The sequence below is a fragment of the Belonocnema kinseyi genome, chromosome 2 (genome assembly GCF_010883055.1).
Source record: "Belonocnema kinseyi isolate 2016_QV_RU_SX_M_011 chromosome 2, B_treatae_v1, whole genome shotgun sequence".
Taxonomy (NCBI): domain Eukaryota; kingdom Metazoa; phylum Arthropoda; class Insecta; order Hymenoptera; family Cynipidae; genus Belonocnema; species Belonocnema kinseyi.
In genome coordinates this window covers 118,117,217-118,130,041 of record NC_046658.1, presented here as the reverse complement: position 1 = coordinate 118,130,041, position 12,825 = coordinate 118,117,217, and the positions used below count along the sequence as shown (strand labels likewise).

Genomic DNA, 12,825 nt, shown 5'->3' with positions numbered 1-12,825 from the left:
TATACAAAAGAATAGTATAGTTGTGTGAGTGCGGCAGCCATAACAGGACTGACGAAGCCTGGCGCCACCTGCCTCTAGCTTGACAGTGAAAGAACCTCATTCCCTTGCTTCATATGTCCATGGCATTTTAACATTACGTCATACTCGGTCGGTAATGTCGAAATCTATAAGGATATACCACTTGGTGGACTGAAAAGCATTGATTACATAGGAGTTTGACTAAAATGAAGTTTTGTAGACGAAAGTAAGTGAAAAATCGTGACATGACTTTGCTTCTCAGATAGAAAAGTCATTTCTTTAATTATTGTTAGCAATTGCGCAAGTGTGCGATTCGGACAATCTATCAAGAAAAAAAATAATGTGCCGTGATTGAGGTTAGGTTGCATTGTTGGGATAGTTGGCGGTCAAAATTTTTGAATTTTGGTACTTCATTAAAGTACGTTTTTCAAAGATGTCAAGAGATTATTATTACACTTTGAGAACACAAAAATTATCAAAGACTGTGATCCTTCTTAGAAATCATATAAGACTTCTTGAAAATCCTTAAACTTCTCCTTCTTTTTCTTAAATGCTTTCAAATTCTTTGCAACCATTTCAAATCTTTCGAAGTATCTCGAAATTGACTAAAATTAATTTTAATCATGTTAAATCTTTAAGATATTCTTAAATTCTTTTAAATCTCTTGACAATCCTTAAAATCTTTGATTTTTTGCATATAACTTTTAAATTAATTGCTTAACTTTCTTTAAAGTCACTAAAACTTATGGAAATATTTTTAAATCCTTTAAAAATAAACTTATAATCCCGTCAAGTCCGTAGTGATGCCTTAAAATCACTTAAACTCTTAGAAATCCTGTAAGATTCCTTGATAATCCTTAAACTCTTCCGATTTTTTTTTGAAATATCTTCAACTTCTTTACAATCATTTGAAATCTTTCGAAGTTTCTCAAAACTGATTTAAATTGATTCAAATCTCTTAAAATCTTTAACATTTTCTTAAATTCCTTTAAATCTCTTAAAAATCCTCAAAATCTTTTAACTTTTTCAAATTCATTAAAATCTTTTTTAATAACTTTTCAAAAACTCCCTTGAAATTCTTTAACACCTATAAAACTGTCTTAAAATCTTACAAAATAAATTGTAAATCCTTCAAACTTTTTGAATTATTTTTAAATTACTTTAAAATCCTTTAAAAAGAAACTTGAAGATTCCGCCAAGTCCTTAATAATTCCTTGAAATCACATGAATTCTCAGAAATCTTGTAAGATTTCTTGGAAATGCTTAAAGTCCTCCGAATTTTTTGGAACTCCCTACAACTTCTTTGAAATAATTAAAAATATTATACAATTGACTAAAATTAATTCAAATCTTTTATATCCAAAATCCTTTAAATTTTCTTAGACACCTTAAAATCTCTTGAAATTCCTTAAATCAATAAATTTTTTTAAAAACCTTCAAATCTCCAAAAATTCCATTACATCTGTTTTAATAACTTTTCAATAACTCGATTGACTTTCTTTAAAATCAGTAAAACTGTCGTAAAATCTTATAAAATCTCTTGTATATGATTAAATATTTAAAAAATATTTTTTGATTATTTTTAATTTCTTTAAAAAGAAGCTTTAAGATTCCGCCAAGTCCCTAGTAATTCCTGAAAATCACTTGATTTCTTAGAAATCCTTAGTCTTCCAAATTTTTTTAAAGTCCCTTCAACTTCTTTGAAATCATTTTAATGATTTGAAAATTCACTAAAATTAATTAAAATCTTTTAAAATCCTTAAATCATTTCATTAAAAAAAATTGAAATCTCTTAAAATTTATTAAAATCTTTTTAAATAACTTTTTAAATAACTTTAAAATTAAAATTTAAAAGAAAACCTTAAAATCCCGCCAAGTCCCTATAGTAATTCCTTAAAATCACTTGAATTTCAGAAATTCTTTAGTTTTTGTTTGAAAATCCTTTAGATCCTCCGAATTTTTTTGAAATTCCTTCGACTTCTTTAAAATCATTAAAAATTTTCGAAATTGAGTACAATTAATTAAAATTCTTTGAATTTTCTTATATTCCTTTAAATATTAAAAATTACATCAATTGGAATCTCTCCAAATTCATTAAAATCGTTTTAAATAACTTTTCAGTAACTCGCTTGACATTCTTCGAAATCACCCAAAGTCCTTTAAAATTCGACCAAATCTCTTGCAAATCCTTCAACTTTTCTGGATTCTTTAAAAAATCTTTAAAATTCCTTGAAAATCGTTCAATTTTTCTGCATTCTTTTAAAATCCTTTCGAATTTTTTGAAATCATTAAAAATCTATTGAGAAATCCTAAGATCACTTAAAGTCTTTTAAAATCTTTTAAATTCTCTTTGATATAACTTGATTTGATATGAAACTAACTAAAATGACTTATTATCGAAAAGTATTATGACATAAATCGCCGAAAATTGAAGTTATAACCTTAATTAATGCAAATTATAATTTTTCGTGGTGGATTGCCTAATCGCACATGTTCCAAATTGCCAACAATAATGAAATAAATGACTTCTCTTTCTTAAAAGCAAAGATATATCACGATTTTTTACTTAATTTCGTCGAAATTAATTAATTTTAGTCAAACACCTATCTAAACAATGCTTTGCAGTCTACCAAGTGGTATAGCCTTATAGATTTTGATGCTACCGATCGAGCGTGACGTAATATTAGAATACTAAATAGAATAATGTTATTTAGTTGTCAACTGTTTCTTAATTGAGCAACGCCTTGATCCACTTTGGATCAAAATTTCGCACTTTAGGATTTAGTGGGGGGTCTACGCTCACCGAATTTCGGTGAACCTAAGGGTCCTTTCCAGATTCCTTGGGCTCAACGAAAATATTAGTTTTACGCTCACCGAATTTCGGCGAACTTAGCCAAAGCCAATTTTTATATTTAATTTACGGAAGGCATATATTAGGAAGATATCGACTTTCCACAGAGAACATAAAACGTATTATTTTTAAGTTTTGAAGGCCATTTCTGCAAGCCATAAACTTGTTAAGAAACTATGTGATAAAAAACTGAGAGCTTTATTTCCCCACTTGGAATATTTTTCACAGCTGAAAATGAGTATGATCCTCTAAAGCTTCTTTATTCTTTATTGAAGATCGTGTCCATTTTCGTGTTAATATCCTTACTTTAATGGATCTAAGCGGATTTATATTCATCATAAAAAATTATTTTATGTTTTCCCTTGAAAAAGCTTCTGATGTTAATTTTGTAAGAAATTTTACCTTGAAAAAAATGGTTTTCAATTCAGATAAGCTGAGAATCTTAGAAAAATAATTTCTAAAGAAATCACTCTATATTTTTTTTTAAAAGCACTCACAGTTTTTTTGATAAACAGTTTTTTACTTACTTATCCTTAAAATCATTTCTTATTTTGAGCAGAATATTTGTTTTCTTTTCTGAAATAATTTTCTTTTATTAATAAAAATTGACCTACGGAAAACTAAAATCGTCAAACTCCATTAAACCTAATTTCACAGAAGAGAAAAAATCCTTTTCAGGAGAATAATTTGAAACAGATTCAGGCAATAATAATAATTTAAAAAAAATTAAATTTAGCATTCTATAACATTAAAATGAAAATATCGGACAAATCGTTACGGAAATGAGGTATTATCACTTTTTTAAAAATATTTTTCACAAGTAAATAACAGCTTATTACCATAAAAAATGGAACACATATAATGCATATACAAAATATTTCAACTTTATAATCCAAGTATTCACTTTCGGAGATTCTTTTTTTTATAGACAATGGGCATTATGAGGTTGAAGTTAGAAAAACAATTGAATACATACCATCCCTAATATTCGAAATTTGAATACTGAAATCTCCTAAGTATTTCAAAACTTCTAAATAATTAATTTAAAGGTTAAAAATTGTCTATAACAATTAAGCTAAATATCGATTGATATAAAGGCTGAGCAAATGCTATCTGTTTTTACTAGTATGCATTGTAGGTAATTTTTTTTGTTAGGAGATCCTGCACTGAAATTGGTTCGGACAGACTGTTTTTTCTGTGAGTGTAACATAAATGATTTTGCCATGATTTTATTTTAATGATTATGAAACTGTCACAGTCATATATAATTTCACGATTTCACATATTAATCAGGACGAAATTAATTCACAATTACATCGTTTTAAAAAAGAAAAGGTGGCCCCTATTATGCTTATTTTGGAAATCGGTTGCTCCTATTAGCGATTCTAATGCCAATGTCCAAAAATAGTATATGTCCTTCAAATTTGAAGAGGGATAAATTGTGCAAAACGTTTAAATTACCAAACCTGGTAAGTTTTTATTCAGATTATATTCCGCATAGGACGATAATCTATATGTAAAGTTGAAAATATCCTAAATTGAAAAAGCTTACAATTTTTAAAATGTTACTTAAGTTTCTTTTAAATTTAAGGTAGAGAGAATTTTCATTTGTCACAAAAAGAATCTTTTTGCAGAAAATAGTATCCCTTTGCGACAAGCGACATAATTCCGTTGGTGTAAAAACGATTTTTACGTGGTTCGAAACAAAATAGACAAGAGGACGATGCTTTTGTTTCAAGACAATTCTCTGAGTGGCACAAAATAACTAACCCAACATTTCGGGACAACAATTGCATTACCTATAGTTATTAATTAAGAACGTTTAAACATTGTGTAGAAATGGAATAAATTATTGTAAAGTGAATTGTGGACGATGGTGGCCAATCAAGTAATTTAAAAATGTATCGTTTTTGCAGTTTTCAAATAAATATTTTATAACTTTTCTGCAATTAAGTATGACTTTAGAAAGCACTCAATGATCCCTAAAGTCTAAAATTTTGAAAAAATCGAAGATGTCGACCATTCATTAATTCCCAAATCAGCTTAATTTTGCAGTTTTCAATTAAATACTTTGAATCTTTGCGACAAAAAAAGTTTCTCTAAAAATCTGTCGATGATTCTAGAAGATTAAATTTGAAAAAATCCGAGATGGCGGTGTTTAAACAATCTAAGTTAATAACTATAGAAAATTCAATCTTTTACCGTCATTATTGGGTCCACCATTTCGGAAATTTAAAAAATTTAAAGTTTTTAAAAATTAGGATATTGATTTGTTTGATTTGAATGAAAACTGAAAAAGTTACGCAAGTTCAACATTTTTTGCATAATTTCCCCCGCATCTTATGGAAAACTTTTGGTGTCTGGGGATGGGTAGATATTGACCGCCTCAGATAAAATTTCGAGGACATTCTATTTCTGAACATTCGCACCAGAATCGCGAATAGGAGCAAAAAATGGTATTCTTAAATAAAGCGAAATAAGGACCATTTTAGTAAACATACGGTGCTTTGTAAATATAGGGGAAATAAATCGAAAATTTTATAAATGGAAAATTAAAACAAAAGGTCTATTTAGAACTTGACTAGGAGTTAAAATTTTATTCTATTGTTCATACAACTTTCATAATTACATATTATTTTACGAATTTTCCTATTGTTCAGAAAGAAATAGGTGCACAATTATATCGATTAAGAAAGTAGAAGAAAAAATGTGATTTCAGAAAAAAGGTCATAATGCATATTCTACCTATCGACTTCAAAACATTTTTTCCACGCTTTGCAAATTTTCGCGAAACTGGATGCATAAAATCTTCAGAAAAGAACCTCTATAAATCATTGGACACCGGCATGGTGCTCTTATCGACGCCATCTCTGTGATGCCTACTAAAATTGATGTTTGGTTTTGGTGAAAATTTACGAGAAGCGTGCTCACAGAAAAAAATCCCATAAAAATACTAGATTTGAAAAAATTTCGACGAGCACATGAATATTAATATTTTATTTATCTACGTTTAAGGTAATCAAAGTACGGATAGTCGAAAATGTATAAATAAACGTGTTTTTTAACAAAAGGAATGGGTTTAATAAATCATTTGTTACGTTTGATAAAAATATAAATTGATATTTTTGAAAAACAACATAATTTGGCGACTCTACGATTTTGTTGCAATAATAAATATAAGTAGTCAGGTGACATTTGTAACAATACATTATTATTGTATTAAAGGCCCGCCAACTGATTTAATTTATGAAATAACACAACATTATATATTTATATAATTTATTAAACTAATTCCTTTTACTAATAAGAGCTATAAATAAAATTGGTACTATTCTTGCATGGCTTGATTTTTTGATTATCATGAATATTAATAAATAAAATATTAATATTTCCTACGGGGTAGAATTTTCCCACGCCTTATAGTTTTTTCGTTGGGTTTTTAAATAGTAAAAAATCCAGAGATTATATTGCTTCTTTTCTTTTCCAATTAAGAGCTGCAATTTCAGTAAATTTGAAAGAAAGTAAAATAATATTTGTTAAAGGACAAAAATAGCGACCCCTAAAAGTGTGCTCCCTATAAATAGCATATTATTAGGTAAGATAATAACCCACAATCAGGAAATGAGAAAAATCTATTTGTTGGAAAAGCAGAACGATTTGGTTACTGAAGAAGCGACAAAATTATTTTTTGTCGTCCCAACAGAATTTTGTTTTTTCAACAGAATTTTTGTAAGCATGGAAAGGTTTTTCAAAAAGAATGAATTGTTTTTTGATAAAAATAAAAATTATTTTGCTTCTATAGTAATCTAATAATTTTGTTGTCGGAACCAAATATTTTTCTTACAAGGAATGAATACCAGGTGTCCGCCTCCGATTTGCTTGATTCTTAGATACTTTCTTGAGGACCAAAAAGTAAGCCAATATTTCTTATTTTTATTGTATACAAGTTTTGCATACAATTAATTTACGTCATAAATAAATAAACTGATGCTACCATTTTTATGAGTGAAACTACACCTAATAATTATAATAAACATGAAACAATGCGAAAACATTAGTAATATGAATCTTTTATACAATTCTAAAAAGAATGTTAGCAAAAATTGGTTTGTTATGATAGAATGGAAATTTGAGAACTTACCAAGAGCATTGAGGGATGAACTACTTCTAATTAGTCAGTTACGTCTATTTTGTAGAAAAACTTAAAAATATTATAATGTTTAAACAAATGCAGAGAAGTTCATACAGATACCATTGTATGAAGAATTATACGTATACTAATAAAGTTACAACCTATCCCAAAAGGAGAACCACACGTGTAGGGCCAGTCGTATATTTTCTGTAATAAAAATCTCAAAAAATGTGCCAGTATTGAAATAATTTTTGTATTATTCAGAATATAAAGAGTATAATATACCGTTACTTCAAGCTACCTTTATTGCGAGCTTAACTACCCCTAAATTTAAAAATACGCATATTTCAAAAATAAATTGTAAAAATTATACTACTCCTAATAAGTAGGTTACGTGTATCTTTTAATTAAAACAGTTTTTAATTGCCTAATGTTTGCAAAATAATTAGAGGTGGTTTGTTCCTTGCTGTTATTAATAGATTAGTAAATCGCTATTTTATTGCCATAAGGTAATTGATCTTCAAGTTTTGTTTTAGAATTAAATACAGTTTTTGTTGAAATGTTTTTCTTTGTCAATAGCGCATTCTCTATTGTTAGGTAATTGACCCCCTCATGTGGTTGGTAAGCAGCAGGAGCATCTTATATTCGAAAAATTGTGAATAAAATAAAATATTACAATAATTTCAATGCTATAATATCTTTTCCAATTTTTTGATTACAAGACAGACACGATGGAGACTATGGGATGGTTATAATTTATGGTTCATTTCATGCAATAGTGTTTGCATTAATTATCCCTGCATTTTTTTAAACATTATGCAACTTCTGAATTTTTGTCATAAAATTGAATATTTACAAATTTTAAAAGTAAAATAACTTTTGTGTCTATTTCACTTTACAAAACGTGTGACATTTTATAAATCTTCAAGATATAAAGGATATAATGTAATCTGCTTACTGTACAGTTTTCATTCTATATTTTTTGGTTTAAGGACGAAAAAATTTTTTACTTTTTTTTTTAAACTTACATCTTACAACTTTTGACATTTTAAGGTTTTTTGTCCCAGTTTAATTTTTTTCACTCTTTTGAAACTGATGAAAAAAGAGATTAAGAATGAAAAATGGTAAAGTTATTTTCATTGATTCAGAAAAATTAAAACATGAAATTTTCTCAAAACAGCTGATAGCTAATATCTAGACAAGTTTCCATACATTTTAAATCTGGAACGTATTTGTATTTCGAGAGAAATAAAAAAATATTTTTTCTTGACCGCGGCTACGTTTACTTTAATTTCGGTACAAATAGCCGGATTTTTTCGGTACGAAAAATTAGGACTGGAAAGGGGGGGGGGGGGGGGGGGGGGGGGGGGTAATCTTCTATTTTAGATATTTCTTTTTTTCTTTTCTTATTTTTACCATCTTTTAATTTCTCATCGGTTTCGAAACAAAAATAAGCTTCGTATCTCGAAAATGGTAAAAATAGTACAATTTTTATAGTAAACTTGATAAAAAAAATTGTACCCTTACAATTTAAAAAAAATCATATTTTCTATGAATATTAAAATAGTTATATCATATGTAAATGTAAGAATGTCGCAATGTTAATTAAAAAAATACGAGACTATTAAAGAAGGTCAATTTTTTTATTGCGTAAGTGACTATTAATTACAGGTAGTGCATCCCTTAATGATTCTGGTAGGTTATTAAATTTCTATTCTATCAGAATTTAATAACTTTCACTTAAGTTTAAAAAAAATTATATTAAGTTTTTTTCATTATTCATATATTTAAATATTTTTATAATTAGTGTTAGTTTTTACTTTAATTATGTAAATGTAATGTATATAAGGCTATTGTACAATGCGATTGAAGAATATTATTTAAATTAAGAATTTTCGTAGAAAATTAGGCTATACGTATTTTTCTGGTGTAAGAAAAATAATGTTGTTTACAAAAAATGGTGCTTTGTTCATTGAAAAACCCTAATGTTTTCTTTAAATCTCTATAAATTTGGACTTAATTGAGATTTAAAAAAATTTATTTCCAGAATATAATGTGTTTATAGTCTTTTATCACAATTCTCCGAAAGATTAAAAAAAGGTTCAAAGTTGAAAAAATTGCCTCGTTTTACTATAAATATTAAAAGTAATTTTTCTCAAAAAACGTACACTTATATTTTTAAAAAAATTTTTAGTTTCATATAGTATACATTTTTTAAGTATGGTCCGGTCTAAATTTTTGTGCTCAGGAGAATTTTTTCTCCATAAAATAGAATTTCGCATTTTCTCGCTAACGACATATGTGGAAAAATGTTAAAAAAATAGTTTGAATATATAAGAAAGTTCTACAAAAAATTCTTTTAGTCATTAATGCTATGTTGCACCATTTCGAGGAAACTTTCAAAAAATTTAATTTTGTTTTATGTACCAAAAAATTCTCTTAACCTTGAACATGATTTAGTCCGTATACAACTGACAGGATCTCTTATTTATACAAACAAATTTGTTTTTTAATTTTAAACAAAATGAAAAAGTAGAGTTTTCCCCATTTTGCATAAAATTACTATATTATAGTTTTGTGAAAGGAAAAAAACACACAGGTACAACCTGCCTGATTTGAAATGGATTCGGTCCAGCTTTTTTTTTACTCCTAAAATATTTCGTAGAACGAAGCATATCAGAGACGGACGCTTGGAAAACATTCCATGCCAGTGGGCTTATATTTTCTTTACACTCATGTACTAATTGAACATTTTTTAAAAAATGTTTGTAGGTGTTTGAGTGTTCAGCAGCAGAAAATGTGACATCGGAAGATCTGACTGTAACTTGCACACACCGATCGCGAGCTGGGTCAGTAGTAAAGGGTCGACAATTGGATTGGAGTTTCCTCTTCGTTGCCGTGTTTATTGTAGCTGGTGGTCTCGGCAACATCCTGGTGTGTTTGGCAGTGGGCCTCGACAAACGGCTGCACAATGTCACAAATTATTTTCTTTTGTCACTCGCCGTAGCTGATCTTCTCGTCAGCCTCTTCGTAATGCCTCTTGGTGCCATACCCGGATTCCTAGGTAACTTAATAAATCTACTAAAATCTTATTACATTACAAATTTCGCATAAATTTCATTAAAATAGTTTCTGAGGCGAGCACAAGTACTTTCAGTTTTTCTTGTGCCCTTATAAATTATGATTAGGGTGTCCCTCCAGGGTGGACCAAAAATTCGACTTTTGAGTCTAGGTATAATCCATCCGCTCTTCAATATCTCGGTTTTAGAAAAAATAGAAAAAAGAAGTACTTGTTATTAATTTGTTGTAAATTAAAGTTTGTTCACTTTTTAAGGAATGTTTGAGGACTCATTTTAACCTAATAATTTTTCATTTTGATCCCCCCCCCCCCCGATAACCTCTTTGCAGTGTGCCCCGAAGTATTCTTTAAACTAATGTTCAATCGGTTTAGGCAATCATTATTTGTTTAAATCATTTTTTCTCAGTAAATCGTGAAAAATTAATATTTTTCGGGCACATTATATATAATTGATAAATGTAAAAAATAATATTATTATTTCCTTAAACAATTTTTCTCCCTGTAAATCGTGAACATTTTTTTTCAGAGCGATATTTTTTGTGAAAGGCAGCTTACAATTATTTAAGCACTCAAAAATATTTGCTCCTTTTCGTAGGACTCAAAACTACGTTTATATTTAAGATTTGACACTCTTCCCCTCTCTTTTTTACCATTTTTTAAAGAATTACCCAATGTCGTTTTGGTCGAAAATTAATCTTTTGGATTACAAAATTATATTTTTTATGAAAAAGCAAATATTTGGTTGTATTTGGGACCCTTTTTGTATATTTTTAAAAAAGATTAATTATTTTAGTTGAAAATTCCTCTTCTTGGTTAAGCATTGAACTATTTTGTTGAAAATTTGTTGTTTTTTTGGTTCAAAATTAAGTTTTTAAATTGCAAATTTAACCATTCTATTTTTGGTTAAAAACATAGCTTTTTCGATTATAAACTTATATTTTTCATTTGAAAATTCAATATCAGGGTTTAAAAATCACTATTAAAAAAATTCGACTTTTAGTGTTGAAAACTGAACTATTTTGTTAAAATTTCGTTTTTTTGGGGACAAAATTAGTCTTCATTGTTCGAAATTCCCTATTTGGTTAAGAATTCAAATATTCTGTTAAAAAATCGTCATTTCATTGACGGCGAATGTGTAGAAATTCCTTTTTGTTGTTGTAGAAAATTCGTTTTCTGGTAGAAAATTTGTCTTTAAAGGTTACAAATTTAACCATTTAGTTAGAAATTTAGTAGTCAATGTTAAAAATTCAACTATGTATTATCATTTTTGTTTGAATATTCGACTATTTGTTTGAAAATGTACCGTAATAACTTAAAAATGCAACTATTTGGTTGAAGAAGCAAATATTTTGTTAAAAATTTAATTACTTGGTTGAAAATTTAACTATGACGATAAAGTCATCTTTCTTTTTGGTCATAGAAACGCAAAATAAACGTGAAATCCACGTTTGTAGCAAACCGTTATGTTAGTCTAGGGGTTTTTGGCCTTCCTGTTAATTTGATTAAAATATATAATATATATTGAGTATACTTTAAACAATAACTTTCGAAATATTGATTTTAGAGTAAACTACAGCACTTGAAGATTGTTCAGATTTATAAGAGGAATGCTACGGAATGAGAAAATGCAATGGGAAAAAAAGTTCAGTTTCAATTTATAGAGGAAACCAAGAAGAATTCAGAAATCTATACTTGAAATCACTAATGTCTATTAATTTGAGAGATATTCTCTGTTGAAGTTTTAACGCCCTTGGGGGAGTACTAAATATACCCTGTTTTGCCATAAATGCATACAGTAATCTTTTTTCACAATTTAATAAAAAAGATATATCAACGCGCATCGTAACTTTTTAATTTTTATTGTTTTCTGAATCCCCTTATTAGAGACTCTAAGAAAAATTAATTGAGAATGCATTATGCTAATTAAATTAGGTCGTTCCTACGCTCACTAAAGGGAATATAAGGGGTTAGATTTACCAAAATTCGTGGGGCGTAACATAAATATTTTTGGTTAGCGTAGACACCGTACACACTCCGAATTAAATTACAAAGAAAGTTTACTGAAGCAGATGATTTAATTAAAGTGTTTGAAATAGGTAAAAACTGTATTTTATGCTAGAAACATCAACAATCAGCTAGAAAAGACAGGAAAAGTAATTAGTTTTTAATTAACAAGTTTCTTCGTCTAGTTTCATTTATTCAGTTTTATTTTTTCAGTCGTTTAAGGAGAGTGAAATCAGAAAAATATGGGTTTCTCTTATTGTGAATGATCATGCATATTTGTGTGTTTGATATCGATAACTGCAGGACACGTAATGCAATTTCGAATACACTGAATGTACGGTTTCAACAATTCAAGGACTCTTCTTCATACATGAACAGTCGTGTAACCGAGCGAAAATATATGCTGGACACACATATATGACATATTATGCTATAAATTCTGTATTTACTGGAAAAATACATTTGACTTATTTTTCTTTCAATTATTGTTATATTGTTTTTAAGTGGAAAAATAAATTAAACACCTGGCATACTTTTAAAAGTTATTTCCATCGTTTAGAAAAAAAGCCTAAAAGAGAGACTAAAAACGTATTTAATGAAGGGCGTTTTTGATGAAAAAATAATAATTTGAAGCTTAGTTAAAAATTTGTTCACACCGTTCAGTCCTCACTTTTTGCTCAGTTCACGCTACTTATTTTGAGTGCTTTGAGTGCACTCCAGTGATGTGTGCTACAACCAATT

At 28.2% G+C, this 12,825-nt stretch overlaps 1 protein-coding gene across 2 annotated transcripts in view; it reads left to right on the top strand.

Annotated features, from left to right (window-relative positions):
• The window catches only part of LOC117168061 (5-hydroxytryptamine receptor-like), a 27,626-nt gene extending 15,147 nt beyond the window's left edge, over positions 1 to 12,479 (top strand). Inside the window, exons 2-3 of one of the 2 annotated variants that reach the window (XM_033353414.1) lie at positions 9,774 to 10,065; positions 12,298 to 12,479. In XM_033353414.1, coding sequence (XP_033209305.1) covers positions 9,774 to 10,065; positions 12,298 to 12,305 — 300 coding nt within the window. In that variant the 3' untranslated portion in view covers positions 12,306 to 12,479. Of the gene's footprint in view, positions 1 to 9,773; positions 10,066 to 11,644; positions 11,701 to 12,297 lie in introns of those variants that run through there. The other variant, XM_033353415.1, reaches the window with a different exon arrangement.
• The last annotated feature ends 346 nt before the right edge of the window (positions 12,480 to 12,825 follow it).